Here is a 20,194-nt window from a genome sequence, read left to right as displayed (position 1 = left end):
CAGAAGCAGCTCATAGATTAGCTTTAAGTACCTTCAGTATTCTGATTCTAGTAACTGAAGTTATACTAACGGCATGAGTTTATCTTCTGATAATATAACATGCAATTTACTCCAAAACGGTATAGTGTCTGTATAAAATTAAACCCTCCTCAAATATCCCCCTCCAAAACACTGAAAGAATTAACAATAATAAACATAGTTCTGATCTGGTGAGAAATTGTGTTTTATATTAAAGACGCAGATGATACTGTGGTCATTTAAGTTTACAACAGCCCTGGCTTTCCAAATCTGCTAAGGCCTGTATATATGTATGTGTGTACATACGTATGTGTGTACGTACGTATCTGTGTATGTATGTATCTATCTATATGTCTACCTATCTGTCTGTCTAGATACCTATCTATCTATTTAGCTATATGATTGGTTATCCAAGAAAAAGTTAGCATGTATAAAAAACAATTCAAAAATCACCATTCATTTCTGTCAGCATTACAGTTGCAGTAATGTTGGGAATCAATGCAGCTCCCCTCTAGTCCACAAGCGCATTTTTGAATGGCAGGCAAGGAACCTCCCCAGTAAGTCTGTGTTTCATTAGTTCTTCCAATCCACCAGCTCAATGGCATCCCATCTAAAAGTCAAGTTAGAAAATATCAGTGCCCAGTCTCTTCTGCTTCTCCCACTTTTTCTCGTCCAAACAGTTTCCAAAAAATCTAAAAAGTCTAAACAACAAATGAAAAAAAAAATGACCACCTATCTTTAATGGTAATCAATCATTCATTTTAACACCTCATTATCATGTATTGTGATAGCTTTTTGCTTGTATTCGTAGAAAAGAGAACTCACAGCTCAACCMGCCATGATATTAGAATCATTTATCTTAAGCAGTCTATTTATGTAATTTATTTTAAAATAGCCCATGAAAAAGGAGATGCTATCACCCTAAAAATCAAAGTAGTTAATATTCCTCAGGTAAAGATCAATTTCAGATCATGGAACTATTAATTATACTATGTGGAATGTGAAGAGTTAAAGAAAAACTACCCAGAAATCGACTCTTCCCACTACTAAGTGTACTACAGAGTACTACAGATATCTGTGATGCATATTAAGCATCTGAACAAAACTGCTGTGTGCTGTTAATCAGATATGCCCAAAGACAGGTGTTAGATCACACACAATGGATTCAGAATTTATATACCCAGAGACTGCAGAAATCATAYTAATGATTATGTCAGATAAGCAAGTAGATGTATCCAGCGAGTAGAAATGAGGTATCCCAAGCCTATTACATCTCTGTGGTGTGCACCAGTCGGAATTGTTTATAGTAAAATGAAAAAACTAGATGTTTCCTTAATGCTACAGTATTGCATATTAAGCTCAAAGATGGTGCCAAGCAGGCATAGCAATAAATAGACAAAATATACAGAGCAGATAATCTCAAAAAGATATGAAGCATAAAGATAAACCATCTCAAATGAGAGGGAAGAAGTGTGAAAGATGCAATGAATTAAAGTCGGGGCATGAGAAGAAATCCAAGTACTGTTGAAAGGTAGAGTTCCTTACAGACGCGCTTCTTTTTGCTGCTGTTGAAACTCTGTTTTCAGCAGCAGGCCCCCTTGAAGAAGCTGGAATTTATCCTAGTTTCAGCTTTACTTACAACTGCCACTGCTTATTAAACCTYGCTGTTAGATAAGACCTCTGTTACGCTGACAATCTCTCGGCTCGTAAACATATTGGCTGCATTCATTACCACACAACTGTCGGCCCAGCAGGCCAAAAAAACAGTGAGAACAGTTTCTGGGAAAGTCAAACTTGCATAATGGCATCAATGCCCAATATCAGTGTTTCTGTTTGCAAGTCATCACAGGGGGGATAAAACCTAGAGACAGTTTATAAATAATTTATCAGATAACACTTTAGAAATCTTCTGACAACAAGGACTATAAAAAGCAGTGTATTTCTGCTGTTTCACCAGCATGTCTAAAACTTATATTGCAGTTATGAATTAATATTCTCAGCCTTTAGCTGGGGACATTGGGGTATATTTAAAAGCTGATCTGAGTTACTTGTTCATATAGCAGGGTGAGAAGAGACTATTTACTGAAATACTGCAATTCACACTGATTAATCCAGCCTGGTGTTTCTGCTTTAGCAATAGATATTGCCCAGAGCAAAATAAAGCTAACAAAAAAGAGGTAGATATTTCTTGAAAATGAACACACACATGTAGTAGCAGGTAACTTCTTTCATGACATGATTTGAAAATATTGTACAGGCTAACTGACTATATTATATTCTTAAAGCACAGTCAATTAAGAACAGCTGTCTGCATCGTATGTCCCAAAATTTACTTAACATGACTATCATCAAATTCTCTATTTTTCAGACATTCCTAATGGAGGTTACAGATTACAGAAATGGGAGCGATTTATTTGTGCGTGCAATTCGATAATATAACCATTTATATTTCAAATCCTTATATTTATGTTCATAATAAACAAAACTTCTTTTCATGCAGAAATAGGTGAGAAATCTCCTTCCAAAGCTCTCAAAAACATTTTCAGTAGCAAATTTAAATCTGAAATCAATATTCTTTCAGAGAACAAATGATATGTTCTCTCTTATCTCCATACTTCTCAGAAGAAAATATAGTTTGAAGTAGAAAAAAAAATGAAAGTGAGAGAGGATTGCTAATTCATCCAAATTTTTGCCAAGTGGATGGTACTGGGATTATATTCAGGAGATGAAAGGAGACCTTTCATCAGGTGCCACGACCTTGAATTTTCAAAAGTTGCTAGATTTCTTCTGACGTTTTCTCTTCTAATGAAAGGATGTCCTAAACTTACACTAGTAGAAAAAAATTGGACAAATTGGAGGGCTTTGCAAATACTGGCTCTCACAGTCCCATTAATAACATTTCRTAGCTTACATTCTGAGATATTCAAAGAATAAAAATGTTTACTGGAATAAAAATATTTTAGGATAWTTTTAAAATAATGACTACAATTTCTTTAGACACATTTTAAACAGTGTTTAAACAGTGTTCAYCCACGCACTGTCAATTTGGCTTTAAAGGAGATATCTTGGGCACTTCTATGAGTCTAGAGTTATCTTTGTGGAAACTAACTCAGCAGGACTCACATAGCTAATTCTGAATATAGCTCTGCATTACTCTGCTATTCTGAGGTAGATACCTGATCTATGCATTTTAAAAATTATTTGGTCAGGTAGTTACAGTGATCCCTGTATAAATATAGCCCTAATCTTCCACTAGTAGTTACACTTGACAGGTGCCAATAGGCTCTTAAAGCCCACGGAAACTCCCAGTGTTTACTGCTGATGGAGTGCTGAAAGCAGCATCTGTTTCTGCTCATTGATCACCAAGTTCCTTTAAAAAAACATACCAGCACGTACATTTTAAGGGGGAAAAAAAGAACAAAGCCAAAACCACTTTCTCCGCCCCTTTGCAGCTGGCTCTCCCAAAGCACAGAGCAGCCGGTGCTGCGCTGCGCAAGCCTCTGCTTCTTTCCCCAGGATCTCCCTCGGGGCGTCCCGTTGGTGTGACTGAACGGCCCAGAGGGGGTCTAGCCTTGCTGGATCTTCTCCCACGGTCATTGCACGTGAAATAGAAAAGGGCACATCTGAATCCTGGAATATAAATTTCTGAATTCTATTTTAAAGAAGTCGTTTAATTACAAATACTAAAAGGAGATAAGAAAAAGCTAACACTTCCTCTAGAAAGTTAGAAAAATGTGGCTCTAGCTGCTTTGAAACGGGTGGGGAACATATTTATAATAATAATTCTCTTTTTAATAAGTGTTTGCATCTCATCCTTATTTCTGAAAGCTCAGTATGGACTTTTATCAGAAGTGTCAGCAAAGAAGCCTAGACTGAACATTACTAGACGCCAGCTTTCTCTTACCTCAGGGCTCTCTCTTTTAGAACTGACTGAAATCTGCTCTTTGGAAGAATGTGAAGTTATATTTTTATTCTATGTTAATATTTTAACTAAGAATTATTTTAGAAAATCTATATAACTCACAAAGAACTTTCACAGGCTTATTTACTCTYAGCAGTCAAAATTATAATTATTGGATGATTTTGTGTAATTGATCTCCTTTAGCTTTATAGTAAAACTTATATTTCTCTGCAATCTCAGCGGATGGTAAAAATAAAAGTGGAAAATCCTGCTTGTGTGGATTTCTCCCCTCCTTCTTCTCTGACCAAAATTTTTCCATGACTCAAACCAATGGATTCAGATGGTGGAAGGTTTTGTTTTTGTTCTTTTTGTTTTTGTTGTTTTTTATGCTACCGTTTAAGGCATGTAATAGCCAAACAATACAAAATACCGAGAGAGTACAATCTTGAAACTTTCTGCCTGAAAGTGTTCTGGCTTTTGAACACCTGACCATAGCTTGACTTTGGAATCCACATGTAAAGGGAGGATTGGTGAAACATTGTATCTGTGATATAAGTAAGGAGGCAGAACATACACAGAAGGGAGTGAGAGCGTGAACCAGAGACTGTGGMACTCAAAGGCTTCCTCCCTGCTCTTGTTCTTCCATCAGAAAAGAAACAAATGCAAGGAAAAGTTTCAGAGCTTTTACCAGACAAGACAACCAACCTGGCTTAGAGATAGAAAATAAAGCTTTTTTTTTTACCCCAAGTTATTTTGTAGCATTTAAAATGGATTTGCACACTTAAGCTTGTTAACAGCAGACATGCATCAGTGAGAGTTAAGATGTATACTTGACTACCTAAGTTAATTTAAGTACATCAGAGGTTCTCTAGCAACTTTTCTCTTAAAGCAAATATATTTTTGTTTTTCATCTGCATTTTAACTATCTTTTTTTCTGTAACTAGTTATATTGGTAAACAGAAATTTAATTTCAACAAAGTTTTATTTACTAATGTCGAACACTGAGCAATAAGGGTTCAAAAACATGCAGTAAACTTCTAGTGGTATTTATGCACTAACCTATGTTCTTTTAAATAGATATTTCCAGAATAATTAGCAATTCCCCATAAAACCCTGAAAGGCACACCAACAAGAGTTTACTAGTAATAATCTCGGTTAATTTAACRATTTGTAATTTGTCTTACAAAGGAAATTCACTTTGAGAGTACTTAATATTGTGAATGAAGATCATTATAAACTGATATTAGTGTTTTTCTGGTTCAAATACCTCTAGCTACTTACAGGGATTTGAGTACTGGATATTTAAAGTTGTTTAAACTCTGTGGTAGCAAAATGGCATAACCTCGAYAGAACTAATAGTAGTCAGTAAAATAAAAAGCACTATTCAGCATAATAAAATGTGTTTCTTTTACTTACCCTGTTTATCTAAAAGCCTTGACTTTTTGCAGTGGTAAGCAAGCTCCTGTTCACAGTGTTCTGCATGGTTAATTGTAGCCTGAAGCTGGTCTAGGCTGGCAGAGTACTTGAAAAACACGGTGTGGGGGTTCTCTCGATTAGCACTTTTGACTCTGGTTAAGTTGGTGTTGTTGTGCTGTATAATTGTCCATGTTGTATCTTGCAAAACATATGTGAAAAGTAATAAAGAATGTGAAAGAATTGTAAAATTTAGCAATGGAAAGAGAATGTATAAAGAAATCTATCAAAGTTTAAAGTAACATTTTTGTCACAAAAGAAAAGGCTTTTGGGCATGTGAAACAAGACCTAACTGAGCCAAATGAAAACAATTAATCATTGTTTATAAGTAGATTCCCATGACTGTAAAAAGTATTCAGCTTGGTATAAATATCAAGGACAAAAAGAGCAAGTGAGGACATCCCTACACTTGCCTTCTAAACAAGACATATTCTATATAAAGAATTGCAATGAAAGAATAGAAAAAAAAATAATGTCTATTACTGTTACTTCTCCCAGGCTTAAATTGTTCATAAAATAACACTAAATTCTATCCCACATTCTATCTGCATTTCTCATTATATTTTTGAATTAATTTTGTCTGTATGACAAAATAGCCTGCACCCTTTTGCTATTATACAAAGAAGCAAAAGTAGATTCCAGGTTTTTCATTTACTATAAATCTCAAACTATATGAAGGTTTTTCTAGCCATCTAAAATCAGAGAGTAATCATTACTCAATATACTGTTCAAAATCTGTATTTAGTCAAGGCCTAAGAGTTTCAGGACTCGAGAACTTTCACTGTTCAACAGAGCTGCTTTCAAACACCTGAGGTAGCACTGATTTATGATAACCACCCTGGTATTCCTGCTTGACTCAGTGCTGTAACGTGATGAAGTACCAGTTCAGGTACTGAATGTTGCATTTTCCTAAAAAGTACATACTGCTCATTGTTAGCTCAGATACTGCTGGTGACAGAGTTCACTACTACATTACATTTTGTAGACAGGCCTAATGATTCATCTAAACCAGGGGCATGCACAATATTGCCAAAATATTACTTCCAGTAGCAACTGAATTGTGTCTGAGAAGGACTTTTCTCGTAAACCACTAGCAAATATATTCCAAACATTTTTTTTTTCTGGAAAAATATCTTCCAAAGTAAGACTCTAATGAAAGAACAGGAAAGACTCACGTACAAGTATAAATATAATTCAAATATAGAACAATATAATATCCAGTGTATTTATAAAAGGTAAAATATGTATTACAATGTGGGTATGCACACTCTACTAAGAAGTAGACTTTCTCTAGCTTGGACATATCCATCTACGCTAGTGAACAAGGTAGTGAGGACATCAATAATTATTCAGTTATATTTGTATCTCACAAACATTTTCATATTAAAAGCTTTCTTTCAACTTTCTACAGTGATTGTGGAAAGCATTTTTAATTGTAAAAACTTACTGCAAAACCAAACAAATCAAGAACTCACTTTAATGTTACAATACTAATATGAAGTCATTACTTTAAAATCTACCAGAAGCCACAGGGTAACTATTGTGTATTTTGGGGACTTTGAGACTAAAGAAAAGATTTTTTCTACACCCTGAAACATAAAAAGGATTAAACTGGCTGGCACCATAGCACAAGAAGGCATTGCTCACTATTTCTTAGAGTCTACATATAAGGAAGGRTAAAAGCACTTACTCTGCTTGGTAATACAGAGATTAAACCTTCCATGTTCCYTGAAATATAAATTCATATAAATACAGGTGGCTAATAAAGACCACATGCAAAAGCATGATTCTACTTTTTTGTAGCTKGGCAAAATCACCCCACACTGTGAAAAGGGAAGCATCAAGCTCCTGCCATTTTATCTTCCACTTACAAAGCTGTGGTAATCTAACTCACCTAACTAAATCTATTTCCAGGTAGGCATGTGTAATTTCCTGGTTAAAGCCAACTTGTGTCAAGTCAAGCTAAGCCTACACTCATGTTCCCCACATTCTGGTGACTTAATGATGATGTAATCATTTTTGAGTGCATTAGAGAAATATTATTTTTCCTTAAAATAGTAATTTAATAATATTCTAATATTAATATTTATAAATATTCAATAGAGTTTTACCTTATTTCATTAACTTCCTGCAGGCCACACACAGCTGACATTAAAAGATTTTTATAGTAAGAAAAGAACTGATGGACACTAATCATCAGAAACACTAAACGAACCGTCAAGATGTGATTCCTATTCAATAAATGTTATACTAAAAGGAGTCTATTCATGCAGCTTTATTAACATTGTTTGTAAGAGTTTGGCCAAATCATGGAATGACACTAAGTGCATTCTCATTGTTGCAAAAAGCAGGTAGCTGAAAGTATAACAAAGTTAGACTTCTTTTCCTATACAAACTCACGCACACACACAGATACCAACACATGTTCAACAAAAAAAATTCAGAGCCAGATTGGTGAGCTACCCCGCTCACTTCCACAACCCCTGTGGTACATTGGAAAGAGAAAGGCTCGTCATGGAAAATGCTGGCCACCTTACAGGGCACTTTGGACTGCAGCTTTTCAGTTTTGAAGCTGATCTCCAGGACTGAAAGTGGGGAAAGGCACCTGCCTCCCCACTGTCTGAAAATAAAGCCACAAGAATGTCAAAGACAAGGCAAGGCTGCAAGAAACACAGGCATCTGCCTCTGGTGGGAAAAGGGAATACCAGCCATGAAGAAACTGGGAACAAACAAAAAAAAAAAATACAGAAGATCCGTCCTGTCAGGTTGCATCGCGAGACGGAGAACTGATCAACGAGGTTTGTTTAATGCAGTGAATAAGGAGCAACGGAGGAAAACAGAAACAGCTGCTTACGGACACATGGCGTAAATCAGACACTACACTGTACCTCAGAGGGATAGACCCAGTTTAAAAAGTAGTCATCTTTCTGCCATAATTCTTTAGTCTCTTCCAGTCTCGCAGGACACAGGTATTTCTTTTCAAGGGCCTGTGCTGATCTGAAGTGTGCCCACTATGAGTAAGCACAGTTTACTTTATAAGCTGCAAGACTAGCACAGACTGAGAGAAACAATTCTATCATTTCCAYATATATAATAAATACTTCTTAGATTGCTGTGAAAATCAACCGATGTCRTTGGCAGACACAGTCCTATCAGTTTCTAAAGAAATAAATTCAATCATGAGCCTTTTCCCTTAATACGTGAAGAAAATTTTTTATGAAACAAACACGCAACATTTAAAAAACATCAGAAGATGATTTTAAGCTTTCTAAGTCAAACTTTTAACATTTAGGGTATATTCAAGACAAATTCATCCATGGCTTAACTACCTAAAGTTAAAACTCTGTAAAAGTCTCTTTTCATATTCTTTTCACATAAAACAGTGATATATTTCCATTATTTCGGCTGGAAACCAATTCAAGTGAAAAAAAAGCTAATTAATAATAAAGAAAACAGACACAAATAAAACAATTTTTATTTTCAAAAAAGCGTTTAAAAAATGTAAGCTTAACTGAAAGGATGTATGCCAATAAGCATAAACAGATTGGTTTGTTAAAAAGCTAAATGATAACAATTTCAGATACCAAAAACTTATAGCGACAGAAATGATCACATGCAAAGAGCAAAGTGCGTAAAAGGAGGTGCTTGAGAGTAAGACTGTGAGAATCCTGCTGGTAGAATTTGCCTTCTCCAAAAGATCTGCGAGCATTCTGAAAGGCAAAGTTTAATGTCTATTCCTCACAACAATGGAAATTCTGTTCTGAATTACAATTGTTCATAAGGCTAACAGGCAAAAAAATCAGCAGTTTTCTCATAATATAAATTATCTCTCCTTTCTTAAACGTCCTCAGAGATTCTCTAATTTCAGTTAAAACAAAGCTGTTCCCCCCATCAAAAAAATTTATTATGAAATTCTCTCCAAATGGAACACATCCCAATCATGCACCACACAACAGGAACCCCGAGTTAGCTTCAGACCCTGAATCCTGTTATTACTCTAATTTCTCTGTCTAATTCTTTGCCCAGTATGCTGAGCTAAGGAGCCACCTTTATTTTGCTCTACCTGTATACATTAAACTCGTGCTCTACAGAGGCTTCTTACTTGATAGATTGCATTTCTATATAATGAGCATGCATACAGACTGAACTGTGAGTTTAGGAAGTTTATCACCTCACCTGTCATATTACAGTATACAAGAAACGGTCCCAAGGGGCCACTTCCATCTGAATCAATATTGTAAAAGCCTGAAGTGTTCCCTCTGTGCTTATAGGCTTCACATGATTGCTCATAGAYGGCTGTAAAAGAACACATTCCATCACAAATGTAATGGCATCGTTTTACATTTTATTCAGGGAAGAAAAAGAAAGCTCATTGGCCTGTGTATGGGGAAAAGAAGGGTTTGTTCACAGCTAAAGGGAACTGAAGAAATCACACAGTGAAAACTATACATTATATTTGCATTTGTAAAGGACATTTAGTTTTCTTTAAAGGGGAGATCTAAAGGGGCATTTTCCAGCATTTTCTTCTGTATTTCAAACCAGAAATGTCAGGGAGCAAATAGCAAAATGAATGACCTCAATTGAATCAGAGTATTTTTTATTAAATACRGCAGAAGGCAAGTGATATTTCTAGATGTTTTGATTTTCCCCTGGCATTTTTTGGCTTGTACACTTCTTATTCTCAGATAGCAGGGCAAATGACTTGTCAGAGACTCCAGAAAAAGAACTAAATCAGCAAAGACGAAATGACAGCTCCTCAGTCCCATGTCATGTATAGTTTATATCAGTTAAGGACTGATGAAAAGTCTATCACRACTTCTAAAAGACAGAAAATTGGGAAAAGGGATTTCTGAATCMTCTTTTGTAATTAAATAGAAAGACTACTTTAGCTTGACTTCCTGTTTAGTCAATCCGTTGCTTCTGAGCAGTCATGCTATGCTGGTCTTTCTTTTCAATTAACTGTTATCAAAAACAAAGAAATGAACTATAAAAAAAAAATGGTCATTAACTTCAAAAAAAAAAAAAAAAAAAAAAAAAAGACTGAGCAAGAATTATGCATAGTTGAGAAGATTTTCATATAAAATCTCTATAAGTTTGGTTTACTAAAAAAAATGCAAGATTAAAGGAACTACTAAAGTAAAACAAAAGAGATACTGCTTTTTAAGAACAGGCTAATATTTGGACAAGTGCTGTTTCTTTGCAATTTTTGGTTGACRGTTACTGACACTATTTGGTGTCTCCTATTAAAATAATAATAAATACTTCATTCAGTAAAGATTTCTTACTTAATGAAATATTCAKAATGCACAATTCATGCCAACTTCAAATAGAAATTTATAGTCCCCCATAGTAAGTAATCTTAGCTCAGTTTGAAACATTACAAAAGTGATAATATTCGGTTACATTTTGCCTTTTGTCCAGGGAATGTGAATGCAGAGAAGATTTTAGAAACATGACAATTCATTTAGTAATATTTACAGATCAGTAACTTYTGTATTTAGAAGAGTATTTATTGGAGAATTTGAGGGACGTATTTTGCTTTTAAAATTGCACAGAAGTATGACAGCATGCACAAAAAACCTCTGTTATTTTGATATTGTTATTAAGAACACTACAATCAAATACTAGCAGGATTGTATTTTATATCCATAAATACATCATTTTACTAATAATAGATAAACATCCCAGAAAACATCGGTATATATTTTTCAACATTGAATAAGAACTCAGTAACTTTTAGCATATTATTAATTTTTGTACAAAGAGTTTCAGTCATTTGGAAAAGATGGCTTCCATCTGTCCTCACAGATGTCAACAACTTTTTGAATATATGATTTTTTCAATTTATAATGAAACAAATCACATTCATCTTCACTCTGGGCATGTCATAGGTTTATACCATACCCTGTGGTGTCCAAAAGCATCTGTACTGTTGATGTCTTTTCCCTGCTACAGGGATTTACTTTTTCTTAAGCATGTTATTTATACCACTGCATTCTTTACAAGTCTGGTAGTATAAAACAAGTAGACACTGTTGCTGACCCTGTAGAAATGGTATTTTAATACAGTCTTTTTAGAGTCATTGATTTTTCAAAATATTCTTGTATACAGATATACATTCTATTTATAAAATATACCAGCAAAGATTTTCTAAATCGTATAAGGAAAATTTTCTCCAGATACGCTTATTCAGCTTTTTGATATGATAATGAGGGAACATTTTGAAATTTACAAAAATTACCTGTACATTTTTAATGAAGATTTGCAGTTATTCCAAGTATATATATAGTCAGGGCTAGAGTAACATATTCGACTACCCAGAACATGCTTAAAGCAGTATAAATGTGGAGCATTGCCTATGAAATTAGTTCAGTAACTTTTAATTAAATAGAGAGATCAAAGTACATTCATTGTATTGAGTAGATGAATGACATGTCTTTGTTCACTCCTCTTTTCCGAAAGTCTCCTTCTATGCTTTCTTTTTTGCCTGAAAAAGCTTTCACCTAAATGTAATACCAAAATTTATGAAAGGTCACTATGTGATCTCCTCAGCATTGCAAAACTCGTTTTTATTTATGCCAGCTTTTTTCCAGTYACCCTACTGCAGCCTTCTCCTAATCCAGTCCCTGATTCAGCAAATTATATAAACATGCTTAAAGCTTAGCATGAGATGACTTTTACACATGCATATAGTCCTATTATCTTAAAAGATAAAAATATATTATTTATGTGATAAATAAAGAAGAGTTAAACACATTTTAAACAATGTACTGATTCAAAGAGTAGATTTTAATCAACAGAAGAGAAAAATACGGACCAGCTTGCGTAAATCATGAAAAACATGTCCTGGAAGAGATACACAATAGATATTTAAAATAGAATTTTGAATTCTCAAGGCCTTTCCTCAGACAAAAATATGACTATTTACATGACTGAAGGGTCTTGTAATATACACAATGAACACAAAGGTGTTTTCTTGGAGGACAAAAATCTTAACTGGAAACAAAAACATAGTCAGAAAAATTCTTAGACTTACAATAATGACAAGTAGCTCCTTTGTAACCAGTATTGGTACAGCTGCAGTAGAAGCTGTTCCAGGATTGTGAGCACTCACCACCGTGTTCACAGTAATTAGGCGAACACCTAAATGAAAAAAAAAAAAAAAAAAAAAAGTAGCATCACAGTAGGTTACTTTATACTCTTCTAAAAATTCCAGAAAAATACAAAATGATCTCATAACAAGTACAACTAACCATCGCACCTCAGAGTTATTTCTCATTCTAAAATTATGGCTATTTCCTACTCTAGAAAGCATAAAAATATCCTAGTATGTCAGTTCCACCACAAGTGGTAACTATTGCTAAAAAAAGAAAGTCATTTTTCATTCTGTTCATATAAGTGTAAATCTGGTGAAACTGTATTGATTTTAATGGCTTTCTTCTGGATTTACAGTGGTAGACTACAAAGCAAATTTGCCCATAACTGTTTTATGGTTATGTTTGAGACTGCAGCACTATCCTTAAGTATAAACTCTTGCATCAGAAGAAACAAAAGCTATCTTTTCAATAGCCCAAAYTGAAAATCTATTGAAGTATAGCTACATGTTTCAACTGATTGTTTGTAAGGTATTCACCTTGGAAATTAGTCAAATAAAATTCTAATTGCAGTATGTGTACAGAAAATATAGCTCAGAATGTATAAAAACTCATAATTATTAATATTAACCACAAAAAAGAAGACAAGCCAGCTAATATTCACAAGTCTGCAAACTTCTTTTTAATTCACTCAAGAAATCTCAGAAAGCTATTATTTTAAGACTGTAAAAGTTCAGCAGTTCACAAATCTGTCCTATCAATATTCAGGACCTTTGTACATGCACTATTACTAACGTTCAATTAATTTTATTTTTTCTTTTATATTTATAAACAAATATAAGGTTTTCACAGAAGAAAAAAAATGTAAGCAGGTGTATAGCAATATAGGTCATTAAGTTTCAAAGAAATAAGTGACATTTTTACCAGTAAAAGAGCTGATGATGTACATATTATTTCACTCATAAAATGGATTTCTAAACSAAGTCTATAAACGGAATATGTCTGAAGAAGGTTGGATTTGAGACACAAAAGTGAACTTTAGACATTGGACACAAATCAGTTTTTCATTAAATAGCTTGTTTAAATGATATGTAAAAATGTGTACAAACTCTTAGAATAAACATTTTATTTTGCTCTCTACAGGTATGACTGTAGTTATTATAAATAYACACTTCCTCTAACATTGTTAATATTCATAAAACATCCTTTTGCTGCCATTCAAGACTTTAAGTCCATTCTCTGGCAGTTACTCCACTTGCATATATTTTGGTCATAGTTTTCATTGCCTTATTCTTTTTTAATAAATACATCATTACTCCTACATTGCAAGTGATTTGCATGGTCTTCACTTGTATTGACTGCCTGTCCATTTTATTCATCTTCCTAATAGTATTCATATGATGAAAAGCTTAGATAAAATTGATGATACTTGTGCTAACTTGAAATAGAATTGAAAATAACTTAGAGAATATTTTAAATCTTTTAACAATATGTGTTRTATCCTTCATTTCAGAATATATAATATAAAGTAGCCACTAATTAAGTCAAAGTGAAGCTATGCATATTACATAGCCTACAGCAACCATATCCAAAGCAAGATTTAGAACATGATTTCTCTGAAAAAACTAACTTTCTGACAAAAATTTCTAATGCTTCTATTGTAAAAGGTAATTTCTGCATGCATCACTATGTCTACTTAAAATAAGAAGCAGTGGATCATGCATTTACCATATATTACTGGGTAATATACTTTTAAGTGTATGACATCCGCAAATGATGCATAACTTCAAAGCAGAATAATAATCAAAAGCCAATATTCAGAAGAGAACGCTGAACCTGAACACAAATATACTTTTTTCAAAGAAGAAAAAATGAAGTATTTTATATACCACCTATCTAGACATTTTCTGTGCACTGTTTACCATAGTTTCAGACCATGCTAAAAGATATTTTGAAAAGAACAACTGATTGCTGTAATTTTCATTATTTTTCTTTCTTCAGTCTTTCGTTAAGAAAAAAGCAAAAACTTCTGCAGTAATAATGTCTACTGATTTTTTTTTTTAAGATAAAACCATTTATTTTGGAGCATTTTTTTTTGTGCAATGCATTGCTGCTAGGACACTAAAGGCAATAACTCCTGTAGGCAATCTTATGCTTCTGTAGTAAGCTCTGATGTAATTATGAAAGATTCATCTGGTACTCTTTCCTCAGAGAGTAAATATGCTAACTTTGTAAGGCATTTAAAATGACATTGTGCCCTTTAAAGTTATTTTGTCAATGGTTTATGTATAATTAGTAGTTATTAAACCAATATATATTGATAAAGCAGCTGAGAGAAAGGATATTAAGAAGAAATATATGAAGAGAATTATTTGCCTGCCTGAGAGGTATATGAGCAATGCAGCATTATATAAATATTATACAGTGAAATGACTAAAGTGAAGGAGCATATAAAGAGCAATGACTGGAAAGAGTCATAATCATTTATATAAATGAATAGGATTTCAATGTTTATGAAACTAAGAAAATAAATAAGAAAATGATAGGGAACTTTTGTTTGCTTCATTTTAAAGAAGAAGAGACTAATAAATTATGGCTGAATGCTTAAATTAATGATTAAATGACTACTATCAGGACTTTAAATCTGATAAGGAATATTCTCTCTATATGTTGGCTGTGAATACACACACATATATATATGTGACAAATACAAGTATATTCATTATTTTTAATTTATGTTCTACTGCATATGGATTCAGATCACTATGCAAACAGTAAGTTTTACATATGTTCATACATTTTAAACATGTAAAACTATTATATTTAACTGTCCATTGTTTCTATCAGAAAAACCATGGACAACTCCAGCATTTGAATGGTGCTTCAGCATTTAGAATTGGAGATTTGAAGATGCTGACAAAGGTTCAAAGATGCAAGCACTAAAATGATAATTATTTTTTTTCAGAAGAGGAATGAAAATTCAACTACTTTTTATCTTTAATTTCCTATTATATTTTCCTAATTTTTAAAAATATATTTTTTTTCAGCAGAGGAATGAAAATATGAAAGAAAAACATGGATATCTAGAAGAAGTAAACAGCTTGGTGAGTATTAGAAAGCTAGTGGTTCAGCAACAAGCCACAATTACTCCTGGAATATTACAATTATAAGAACACATTGTGAATTAACAAATTAGAAAATAGAAGAAAATAATATGTGTGCCTGAAAATACAGATCACAAGGAAAGTAGAAAAGATAAAGAAATGATACGTTTACCCAAAGCTGTAGGGAAGATTTCTACTATTGGGAGCATGATGTTAAAAATCTTGATTACCTGAGCTTCGGGCAACCAGAGCTATGCAGAAATCATTCTAATATGAGAACATTTTCTCATGAATGGTAGGGCACACAGAATGAGGCAGGCTACCTATTACAAAACCGTTTAATATATATAAGCAATTCAGCAATTTTGGCAGAGGCAAAGAAGAGCATATCTTTTCCAGGAAGATTTACAGTGAGATGTAGAATTAGTTTGATAATCAGGAAGATTGTTCCGGATGAGGAGCTGCAGAGAATCAGAAATCTCAGTTAATTTTAATATCAGTTTCTCTGATTTTATGTGCATGTGGTAAATCAGTAAATGGAAATTTACTTTTCATGGCTGTGCTAAGTATGCTGCAATAGTTCTAGACTTTTAACCACTTGTGAAAGAAAAAGCATACAATTTTGTAAGTATTCTGTTCTTTGTTACCCAGTCATTTGCAAAAAACATTCAAGGAAATACATGAATGAATAGATAGATTTTCTTACCTGTCTATGATCCCACATAAGTCTATCTGCAGGTCACTGAAATTGCCAAAAACATTTTGCTGAACTGAGATCATATCCACAGGTTTGTGTCCAATAGAAATGAGTTGCATACATCCTTGAAAACCTCCAAATGAGCTGTTACATTCAGTATTGTTTCCACCATTAGGACAGCCTGAAACAAGCAGAAAATCTGGAGCTGAAAATAATTATTTTATGGAAAAGGTTTATATATTCCACATGGAGAATGGAAGTTCATAATTTCCAGGCGTAAACTTTGTAAGAGGAAGGTTTTAGCCAGAAAATCTTCTGATTAGGCATGGCGGTGGAGCAGTAAAGATAAACTGTTGCTTGAAAAGTATATGCAATACCATTACTGAGAATTAGCATATAGGATAATCCAAACAGCAGTTCAAAACTAAGCAATGGAATCGATATGTAAATAGATCGACTGACCKATCTTAGTCAGTAGTATTCATTTACAATACAAGGTGAACATGATTTGGATGTGCTTTAAGTCAGAAACCCAGCGAAATAAGATACACAATGAGCTGCTAAATACAATGATCTTTATTTATCAGTACAATCTTACCATTTCTGTCATCTTTAATAATATGAATGCACATATTTAGTACCAATAAAAAACAGGAATAAATTCCCCTGATACCAGACAGAAAAAAAGCTACATGTGAAAGCTGCTACACAGATAGGCAACAGTGTCCGGTTCATAGTTCCAATGCTRTAAGCATATCTAATCACATTGACCTTTCAGGTCATCTTTTCTAGGAAAAAAAGATTTGTAGTCTTTCAGTTGACATGAAATACAAATGATGGTAGGTAAGGGTAAGGATCAGAGGACAGATCAGTACAGGTGAAGTTGTAGTATGTGTATGCTACAGACCTCCTAATGAAGAAGGTAGATAAAGTCTTCTTCAGGTGGTTGAAGAAAGCCTTATAGTCACAGACCTTGGTATTCATGAGTGACTTTAACAACCCTTGTTTCTACTAGAAGGGCAGTACATTTGGCCATTAACCATTCAGGAAATTTCTGGACAATTTCTTGATGCAGGTGGTCAATGAACCAACTAGAAGAGACGGTCTGTTGGACCTTCTATTCACAAACAAGRAAGACACAGTCAAAGATATGAAAGTTAAAGTCAGTCCTGGCTTCAGGAGACTGCGGTGTTTAGGATCCAGAGAGAAGTGGTAAAGATAAAAAGCAGAATTACAACCCTGGACGTCAGATTTTGGCTTGTTCACGGGATCCCATTGAAACCTTCCTTGGAAATCAAAAGGGCCCTAATCAGCTGACTAACTTTAAAGGAGAACTTCCTTAGATCACAAGAACAGTCCATGAATGTGCAGAGCTGAGCAACAGTGGTAGAAGGCCAGCAAGGAGGATCATGGAACTTCTGACAAACTTCAAACATAAAGCAAAGTACACAGAGGTGAAAGCAGAAACAGGTTATTTGAGGGAAATACAAAGACATCGTCTGCTTGTGGAGTAATGGAGTCAGGAAAGTCAATGCTCAGCTGGCCTTGAAACTAGCAAGGAAGACGAAGGGCAACAAGGCAGATTTGTATCAGTACATTGCTAGCAAAAAGAAAGTTAAGGCCTATTAAAGAAAGTTAAGGTCTCAGTAGGGAGGGGCATCTAGTAGCAAGCGATATGGACAGGGCTGAGTTGCTCAAGGCCTTTTTTGCTTGTTTTCATAGGTAAGGCTTGGCCCCAGGCCTTCCAGGTCCCTAAATGTAATAGCAGAGTCTGCAGGAGTGAAGCAGTAACCATGCAGAGGAAGGAGGAGTTAGAGATCACCCAATCAACCCAGGTCCACAGGGCTGTATGGGTTGCATCCAAGGTGCTACAAGGAGATCTCTGTGAGTGTACTCTGTCTTCATCTTCAAAGGGTCGTTGCAATCTGGGGAAGTTCTTAATGACTCGAAATCAGTCTTTGGGAAAGTTATAGAGCAAATCCTCTCAGAAACAATTTCTAAAAATATGAAGGACAAGAAGTTAACTGGTAACGGTCAATATGGATTTACCAAAGGTAAACAACACCTGACAAACTGCATTACTTTCTTTGATGAGGTGACTGGCACTTGCACAGGGGAGAGCAGTGAATATTGATGAGATGTGGGTGGATTAAGTGGATGATCAGTCTTGCTAAGTCCAGCTGATGGCCAATAACCTGTAGTGTCCCTTCAGGGATTAGTGCTGGAACCAATACTTTTTGATGTGTTTGTTAATAGCCTGGATGATGGGATGGAGCTCTCTCAGCACTCTCAGAAAGTTTGTAGATGCTACCAGYTGGAGGCAGTATCATAGTTGGTATGCTGGAAGGTAAGGCTGCTATTCAGATAGACCTGGACAGAGCGAAGAAATGTGCCGACAGGAACCGCATGAAGKTCAGCAAGAACAAATGAAAGGTTTTATGTCTGGGATGGAATAACCCTATGCAACAACACAGGCTGAGGATCAACTGCCTATGAAGCAGCTCCACAGAAAGGACAGAAAGGTCCCAGTGGACAATATGTTGACAATGGGCCATCAGTGTGTCATTGCAGATAGAAGGCCAAGAGTACACTGGTTGTATTAGCAAGAGTGCAGCCAGCAGGTCCAGTGATGTGATCCTTCCCCTCTATTCAGCAATTGTGAAACCAGATCTAGAGTGCTGTGTCCAGTTCTAGAGTCCCCAGCACAGGAAAGATAAGGACATACTGGAGCAAGTCCAACAGAGGCTGTCAAGACGGTCAGGGAGCTGGAGCACAGGATGTATGAGGAAAGGGTTAGAGAGCCAGGCCTGTTCAGCCGTAATAAGAGAAAGCAAAGGGGAGATTTTATTGCTGTCTACAGCACCTGGTAAGAGGATACAGAGAAGATGGAGCCATACCCTTTCCAGAAATGTGTGGTGATAGCAGCAAAGAACACAAGTTGGAAACGGCAAATTCTGATCGTATATTAGGAAGAAAATATTTCACCATGAGAGTGGTCAAATACAGGAGTAGGTTGCTCAGAGAACCTGTGGGATCTCCGTCTTTGGAGTTGTTCAAGACTTAACTACATACAACTGCTTGCACAACCTGATCTAATCAGACCTGTTTTGAGCAAGGGGTTGGGCTACTTAACCTCTGGAAGTCCCTTCCCATCCAGATTATTCTAAATTCAGTGATTAAAATTTTGTACRTATCTAATGTTATTCTTTATATGTTGTATTACTGATAATGATCTGAATTGCATTGTTCATTGCAAGTTAATTACAGATTGATAATAAATCAAAAATCTACTTTGATCCTGATTTGATTTAAACAACGTAGATTGAGTAGTTTTTACCCGTGGCAACTGAACATCACGTGACAACAAGTACCTGAATGTCTTTTTGGGGCGGCAGTGGGGGGGTTGCTTTCTTCTGGAGGGTAATATTGCTTCTGGGATGATGCACAAAGGCAATTCTTTGATCTTGAATAATACTGCATTGGGGTTCACATCATTCAAAGACCTTCTTGTTTCACTACATTAGCAAGGAATGGCTTTTAAGACTTCTCTACTCTTTAGAGCTAATGGGCACTTCCTAAAGTTCTTTAAAGACAGTGTAGAGATCCACTCCACAGGAAAACAAAATGACAATGGAAATGTGTATATCCGCTCAAATGAGTGAAAAAGAACAGAAAAAGCATTCATAGTTTTCATGAGATATAAATAAAAAATGAGCTAAGACTGCAATGAAAAAAAAATCAGTATCTTCTGGTAAGGAGCAAAACTGATTTTAAGAAAAACTGTTTATTAACTACTTATAACTACTTTAAGAAAAACAAATCCTTTGACTTGCAGAAGTCCAAGCAGGARTGTAGTAACTTTTCAGTCCCACATACACTTAGACAGATCAATGACAGATTTTAACCA

The 20,194-nt window shown here is 34.9% G+C and overlaps 1 protein-coding gene across 2 annotated transcripts in view; it reads right to left on the bottom strand.

Annotated features, from left to right (window-relative positions):
• Positions 1-20,194, bottom strand: part of LOC146601019 (contactin-associated protein-like 4) — a 230,671-nt gene that overhangs the window by 37,292 nt on the left and 173,185 nt on the right. Inside the window, exons 10-14 of one of the 2 annotated variants that reach the window (XM_085312730.1) lie at positions 16,297-16,492; positions 12,429-12,535; positions 9,569-9,688; positions 5,336-5,533; positions 472-628 (exon numbers count right to left, since the gene is read on the bottom strand). In XM_085312730.1, the coding sequence (XP_085168856.1) occupies positions 472-628; positions 5,336-5,533; positions 9,569-9,688; positions 12,429-12,535; positions 16,297-16,492 (778 nt within the window). The remainder of the gene's footprint in view (positions 1-471; positions 629-5,335; positions 5,534-9,568; positions 9,689-12,428; positions 12,536-16,296; positions 16,493-20,194) is intronic. The other variant, XM_085312739.1, reaches the window with a different exon arrangement.

Source organism: Rhea americana, unplaced genomic scaffold (assembly GCF_003343005.1).
Source record: "Rhea americana isolate MKP2758 unplaced genomic scaffold, rheAme1 scaffold_11, whole genome shotgun sequence".
NCBI classification, from domain to species: domain Eukaryota; kingdom Metazoa; phylum Chordata; class Aves; order Rheiformes; family Rheidae; genus Rhea; species Rhea americana.
This window is presented reverse-complemented; position numbering and strand designations above follow the sequence as displayed.